General features: G+C 46.9%; 1 protein-coding gene across 1 annotated transcript in view; it reads left to right on the forward strand.

The window, feature by feature from the left end:
* The window catches only part of LOC308163951 (calcium-independent phospholipase A2-gamma-like), a gene marked incomplete at its 5' end in the record, with an annotated part of 56945 nt that overhangs the window by 40351 nt on the left and 9094 nt on the right, over window positions 1-7500 (forward strand). The window contains 5 exons of the mRNA XM_080538121.1: window positions 1320-1471; window positions 1717-1811; window positions 2506-2677; window positions 2916-2973; window positions 4802-4996. Of these exons, the coding sequence (XP_080394247.1) occupies window positions 1320-1471; window positions 1717-1811; window positions 2506-2677; window positions 2916-2973; window positions 4802-4996 (672 nt within the window). The remainder of the gene's footprint in view (window positions 1-1319; window positions 1472-1716; window positions 1812-2505; window positions 2678-2915; window positions 2974-4801; window positions 4997-7500) is intronic.

The raw sequence follows: 7500 nt of genomic DNA on the forward strand, positions 1-7500 counted from the left end.
ATTGGGCGCGTCGCAGTGGAGTGATTTATAGACTAGTAAAAGGATCTTAAAGTCTATTCTATAACTGACAGGGAGCCAGTGTAGTGATCTCAAGACAGGTGTGATGTGCGCTCTTCGTTTGGTCCTAGTAAGGACACGAGCAGCAGCATTCTGAACCATTTGTAGTCTATTAATCATTTTTTTGGGGAGACCTGTCAGGAGAGCATTACAGTAATCTAGCCTACTAGTAACAAACGCATGCATACATTTTTCGGTGTCTGCCTGGGAGAGAAATGATTGTACCTTAGTGATGTTTCTTAAATGGTAGAAGGATGTTTTAATAGTATTATTAATATGAGTTTAAACATTTAGATCTGGGTCAATTATGACACCAAGATGCCTCGCCTGACACTTAGTGTTAAGAGCTAGTGTTTTCAAATGTGCAGATAATTTCTTTCTCCCAGGTTTCTGGCCAATGATCAATACCTCTGTTTTTTCTTGATTGAGTTGGAGAAAAATTTGTGTCATCCAAATATTAATATCAGCAATACAATCTATCAGGTGGTCGATCATCTCGTAGTCGTTGGGAGTTACTGAGATATAAAGCTGAGTGTCGTCAGCATAGCTGTGGTAGTTAACGCTATGCCTCTTGATAACAGAACTGAGGGGTAGCATGTATAGGCTAAAAAGCAACGGTCCTAAAATGGACCCCTGGGGAACTCCACAGGTTGCGCTATCATTTTTTGACTTATGGTCACCAAGGGCTACAGAGTAGGAGACTGGAGGTGGTTGCGTGAGTAAATGGTAAATGGGCCTTTTTTTGCTGCTCCAAAGCGCTTTACAACGGCCTCTCATTCACACATTCACACATTCACACACCAATGGCGGCAAGCTACCATGCAAGGCGCCGGCCCGCTTACTGGGAGCAATTTGGGGTTCAGTGTCTTGCCCAAGGACACTTCGACATGTGGCCAGCCGGGGCTCGAACTGCTGATCTGCCAACCTTGTGATCATTAGATGGCGACTCTACCTCCTGCGCCACAGCCGCCCCCCTGTGTGTGGTGTGTGTGTGTGTGTGTGTGTGTGTGTGTGTGTGTGTGTGTGTGTGTGTGTGTGTGTGTGTGTGTGTGTGTGTGTGTGTGTGTGTGTGTGTGTGTGTGTGTGTGTGTGTGTGTGTGTGTGTGTGTGTGTGTGTGTGTGTGTGTGTGTGTGTGTGTGTGTGTGTGTGTGTGTGTGTGTGTGTGTGTGTGTGTGAGTGTTAAAAATAGGGTGAGAGGAAACTGGAGGTGTGTGTGTGTGGAGTGTATTGAGCTAACCCCCCCCCGCCCCGCCCCCCCCAGGAGAGAGTGGTCCCCTGCCTGCTGCGTCTGAGGCAGGCCCGGGCCCCCCCCCTGCAGGCTGCTGTGCGAGAGGCCCTGGCCCTGGCGGGCTACACAGACCCCGTCAAGGGCCGCGGCATCCGGGTGCTGTCCATCGATGGAGGCGGGACCAGGTAGGAGGGGGGGGGGGGGGGGGGACCAGGTAGGAGGGGGCGGCAGGTAGGAGCAGGGGGGGGGCAGGTAGGAGGGGGGGGGGGACCAGGTATTTGTGCCGAACAGAAGATGTACCGAACAGTTGTGCAATGCTACGTGTGGAATTGTTCACCTTTAGTTCAGCATCATAGTGTGTCAGGATCTTTTTCCTAAGCGTGCGTGTGTGTGCGTGCGTGTGCGTGCGCGTGTGTGTGTGTGTGTGCAGGGGTTTGGTGGCCCTGCAGACCCTCCACCAGCTGCAGACCCTGACAGGGAAGCCCATCTACCAGCTGTTTGACTACATCTGTGGTGTCAGCACAGGTACTGGACCTGCCTCTCCCTCTCTCTCTCTCTCTCTCTCTCTCTCGCTCTCCCTCTCTGCCTCCCTCTCTCTCTCTCTCTCTCCTTCTGTCCTCTCTTCTCTGCCTCTCTCTCTCTCTCTCTATTGTTTGTTTGTTTGTTTGTTTATTAGTTTATGATGTCGTGGACAGTCCCCATTAATTAACTGTAACAACAGTTACATGGAGCAGCTTTAGCCTACATGGCTAATTTCCAGCTGTAGTCCCCGGGCCAGTTGACAATAGGCTCCCTAAAATAAAATACATTAGTTTAAAAAATTACAATTGCAGCAAACACAAACAAATGGAGCAGGACATACAAACATATCAAGCACAATTGGAGCAAGCACAAACATGCTGGGGAGACAAGACATTCAAGCACAAATGGCAGCAACATCAATACAGTACATTCTCTCTCTCTTCCCTTCCTCTATTCTCTGTCTCTCTCTCTCTCTCTCCTTTCCTCTATTCTATGTCTGTCTCTCTCTTTCCTCCCTCTATTCTCTCTCTCTCTCTCTCTCCATCCTCCCTCTCTTCCACAGCAGTATGGTGTAATGCAGCTTACAGTAGCCATAGTTTTTTTCTGTCATTAACATTTACGTGTTTGGCATTTAGCAGACCCCTTTATCCAAAGCTTTATCCAAACCTCATCCCTCTCTTCTCCCCCCCCCCCCCAGGTGCCATCCTGGCCTTCATGCTGGGGGTGTTCCAGATCCCCCTGGAAGAGTGTGAGGAGCTGTACAGGAAGCTGGGCTCAGACGTCTTCAAGCAGAACGTGATCGTGGGGACGGTGAAGATGGGCTGGAGCCACGCCTTCTACGACAGCCAGGTCTGGGAGGACATCCTCAAGTGAGTCCCCGTTTGGGGGGGTGGAGTCGCGAGCTTCCCCACCTCTCCTCTGTCTCCTCCTAGAGACCTCCTTGCTCCGTTCGTAAATTCGCTCTGGAAATCTGATCAGCACTCATGAGATGCCTCTTGTCCAATCAAATCACTTGGTCCCTTTATGACGTTGAACCCAGTGTGTGCTCCGGTGCTCTCAGAGCGGATGATGATGATGATGATGATGATGATGTTGTGTGTTCTCCAGGGAGAGGATGGGAGAAGGTGTGATGGTGGAGAGTGCCAGGAACCCAAACTGTCCCAAGGTGAGCTCTGACTCCTCCATCTGTCTATCTACAGTTGAGGCCAAAATGATTAGCCCCCCTTGTGAAATCAGACAAAACCCATGATTTCTCCATGGAAACAACAAGTGTTTATAGTGTATTTGTTTCCAAAATAATAAAGACAAAATGTCCACTAAGTTTGATTAGGATATTTTATTGATGCACTGAGTTGAAACAAGAAACGGCAAAAATGACACGTCCAAAACTATTAGCCCCCTGGCCATTAATAGTCAATAGTGTACCCTTTCTGAGCCACAACTGACAAAAACCTTTTAGAGTTGTTCTTTACTAGGTTGGCACAGGTCTCTCGGGATTTTGGCCCATTCTTCCATTGCAAATGGTTCCAGCTGGTCCAAACTGCGTCGGTTTCCGAGCATGGACATTCACTTTGAGCACCCGCCACAGATTCTCAATAGGATTGACATCTGGGCTCTGTGCGGGCCACTCCAGGACCTTGGTTTTGGTGTCCTTTAGGAACTGTTGGACCAATGTATTGATGTATGCTTTGGGTCATTGTCTTGTTGGAAGACCTAGTGACGACCTAAGCCTAGACTAAGAGCAGATTTCTTCATATTATCCCTCAAAATTTCAACATAGTTTTCTTTTTTCATGATGCCATGCACCTGAACAAGGCTCCCTGTGCCTGAGGCTGCAGAACAGCCCCACAGCATGATGCTCCCACCACCATGTTTAACTGTGGGAGCTGTGTTCTTAGGGTTGAAGGCCTCGCCCTTTCTTCGCCAGACATAAGCAACATCCATGTGCCCAATCAGTTCCAGTTTAGTCTCATCAGACCAAAGCACAGATTTCCAAAACTCATCTTTACCTTTCAAATGTTCACGGGCAAACCTCAGTCTGGCTCTGATGTGCCGCTCTTTGAGTAAAGGGGTTCTTCTGGAACGATGGCCCTGAAGCTCACCACGATGAAGAGCCCTCACAACTGTGTTCCTTGAAACATCAACTCCAGAAGAGGCCAGGTCAGCAACAATCATCTTGGCAGATGTCCTTGGTGTCTTGCTGACATCTCTGACTATTTTCCTCTCCAGAGTTCTTGAAATCTTGAGCTTTCGACCACGCCCCAGGTTTGTTTCTTACAGAATTTGTCTCCTTGTACTTAGCAATGATGCAACGTACAGCGGTTCTAGACACTGAGACGCTTGGAAATGGCAGTGTAGCCTTCCCCCTTATCATGAGCCTCCACTATATTCTTTCTGAGCTCAAGACTGATTTCCTTTGTCTTTGGCATGGTGAGTAAGAGTAGTAGTATAGGCCCTCTCAATAATGTGTTCAAGTGCCCTGTTTCTTGGAGTCCTTTTATGATAATTGAATGCTCAGGTGTTGTTAGGAAGCCAATTGACTGTACAGGTGTGGTTTGAAATCTGATTGGTTGCTTAGGTATGTTTTTAAAGCAAATATTCACATGGGGGCTAATATTTTTGACCACCCCATTTTTCACTATATTTGATATAAAGCAAGCCTAAAAACGTATTTTATATTCCAAAATGTACCAAAAGCTAATAAATAGCACTGGTGAATGTTTGATTATATAAAGTGTTATCAATGCTGCAAACATTGGGAAGAATTTTAGGAAAATGTTCCATAATTCCTGGGGGGCTAATAAGTTTGGCCTCAACTGTATCTATCTATTTATCTATCTATCTATCTATCTATCTATCTATCTATCTATCTATCTACCTACCTACGTACCTACCTATCTACCTACCTATCTACTATCTATCCATCTATCCATCTATCTTATATTTTGGCATGTGCGTTATGCGTGTGTTCAGTATCTATCCTCGTCCACCAGGTGTCAGCGGTGAGCACCATAGTGAACCGGGGCCTGCCCCTGAAGGCCTACGTGTTCCGTAACTACAGCCTGCTGCCCGGCGTGCGCTCCCACTACCTGGGCGACTGCAAGCACAAGATGTGGGAGGCCATCAGGGCCTCCTCCGCCGCCCCAGGCTACTTCCAGGAGTGTGTGCTGGGCAAGGACCTGCACCAGGTAACACACACACACACACCTGCACCAGGTAACACACACACACACACACACACACACACACACCTGCACCAGGTAACACACACACACACACACACACACACACACACACCTGCACCAGGTAACACACACACACACACACACACACACCTGCACCAGGTAACACACACACACACACACACACACACATACACACACACACACACACACACCTGCACCAGGTAACACACACACACCTGCACCAGGTAACACACACACACACACACACACACACACACACACACACCTGCACCAGGTAACACACACACACACACACACACACCTGCACCAGGTAACACACACACACACCTGCACCAGGTAACACACACACACCTGCACCAGGTAACACACACACACACACACACACACACACCTGCACCAGGTAACACACACACACACACACACACCTGCACCAGGTAACACACACACACACACACCTGCACCAGGTAACACACACACACACACACACACACCTGCACCAGGTAACACACACACACACACACACACACCTGCACCAGGTAACACACACACACACACACCTGCACCAGGTAACACACACACACACACACCTGCACCAGGTAACACACACACACACACACACCTGCACCAGGTAACACACACACACACACACCTGCACCAGGTAACACACACACACACACCTGCACCAGGTAACACACACACACACCTGCACCAGGTAACACACACACACACACACCTGGGTTTCCGTTAACCGGCAATTGCCGGTCTTTGTCCGGTAAAATTTGGTGAAGTCCGACAAATTGAAAAGTCGTCGGACATATTGTCCGGTGAAAATAATTCCCTTTGAATACAATTCGCTAAAGCTGGCTGGGTGCGTTCGTAAACACGCTCTGGAAATCCGATCAGCACTCGCGGAACGCCTCTCGTCCAATCGAACGACTCGGTCGCTCTGTGACATCGAAGCCAGCGTGCGCTCCGGCGCTCTCAGAGCGTGTTTACGAACGCACCCCTAGAAGTTTCCAGCCAGCTAGCTGAAGCTGCTACACACACCAGAGCCATGGCGACCGAACGGCAAGTTAAACAACATACTATAAAAGTGACATTGTTTTACTCATTACTCATACGTTTGTTGTCATTCGGCGGTGCTAATAGTCGCTTTCTTTTTTAATTTATTTAATTTATTTTATTTTAGCAGTTTCCCCGAAAGTTAAGTGTTTGTTTTTATATCACTATTTGCACTTCTGGTTAGATGCTAAACTGCATTTTGTTGTCTGGTACTTGTACTCTGCAATGACAATAAAGTTGAATCTCACCTAATCTAATCTAATCTAATCTAAAATAATCTAAAATAATCCCATCACTATTACTCCCTATTTTCATCAGTGTTTCAATCCTTGAATCTGTGATGGAAATCAAGCAAAGCCACTTCAAGTCTCCCCACCACTGACAGCGCTGGGTGTGCCTTTCCTTACACTCTCGGTTATTCCCTGTGGATTTAAAAAAACGGTGTTTTGGTTTCTATAATGTGGTCTATTCTCAGTGTTGACGAGCAACTCAGGGGGCTTTGAGATGGCTAACAGCTAATTAAAGGAGTAATTCCACTCAAAAGGGTAGAAGTAAGCTGACTGTCTGTCTGTCTGTCTGTCTGTCTGTCTGTCTGTCTGTCTGTCTGTCTGTCTGTCTCTCTGTCTCTCTGTCTCTCTGTCAGTGTGCTGGACTACCTATGACTTCCATGGTACCTGGGAACGCGTTGTCGGAGAGAAACGCCCTCTGTACAAAGGACCTACTGACCAAAATCCCTGTTCCCCGTAGCCTACATGCTTGCACTGTTACTGTTCAATAAAATGTTATACATCTAGACATTGTGGTATTTCTTTATATACGTATCCCAGACTGCCTATCAATTGATTCTCAATAAACAGTTATGTTCTTCCCATTGTCATACTCCCGAGCTAAACGAAATGCCTTCCCAACCAGCGAGACTTATAGAAATGACGTTGTTTTATTGATAAAAAAAAAAAAAGGGTAAAACTGTAAAGAGAAAATAGAAAACTCACATTAATCCCAAACAATTTAACAAACTTCAGTTAACGTAATGTGGAGTCCGTTCATTGATCGATGCTGTCTGTTCAGTTCCCAGTGAGGCGCCCGTTCAGCGCTGGACCCGTTCACCGCTGGATTTGACGCATGGCATAGCGCGCATGCGTCAAATCATGTTATATTATTATATATTATATAGCTCGCATCTAATCGTATCGGATGAGAAATAGACATTAAATGGCATATATAGGCCGCTACACAACAGTAATCACCGCGACAAACAGCTATATTAGATTTGGAGGAAAAAAATATATGATTTTGAAAAAAAAAAAAAATATTATATTTTAATATGATGACCGGAATATATCACGTTTGTCCGGTAAATCGAATTCTTCCCGGACACGATGTCCGACGGCAAATTTTTCTAACGGAAACCCTGACACACACAC

Source organism: Nansenia antarctica (genome assembly GCF_963989245.1).
Source record: "Nansenia antarctica genome assembly, chromosome: 8".
In the NCBI taxonomy this organism is placed as follows: Eukaryota; Metazoa; Chordata; class Actinopteri; order Argentiniformes; family Microstomatidae; genus Nansenia; species Nansenia antarctica.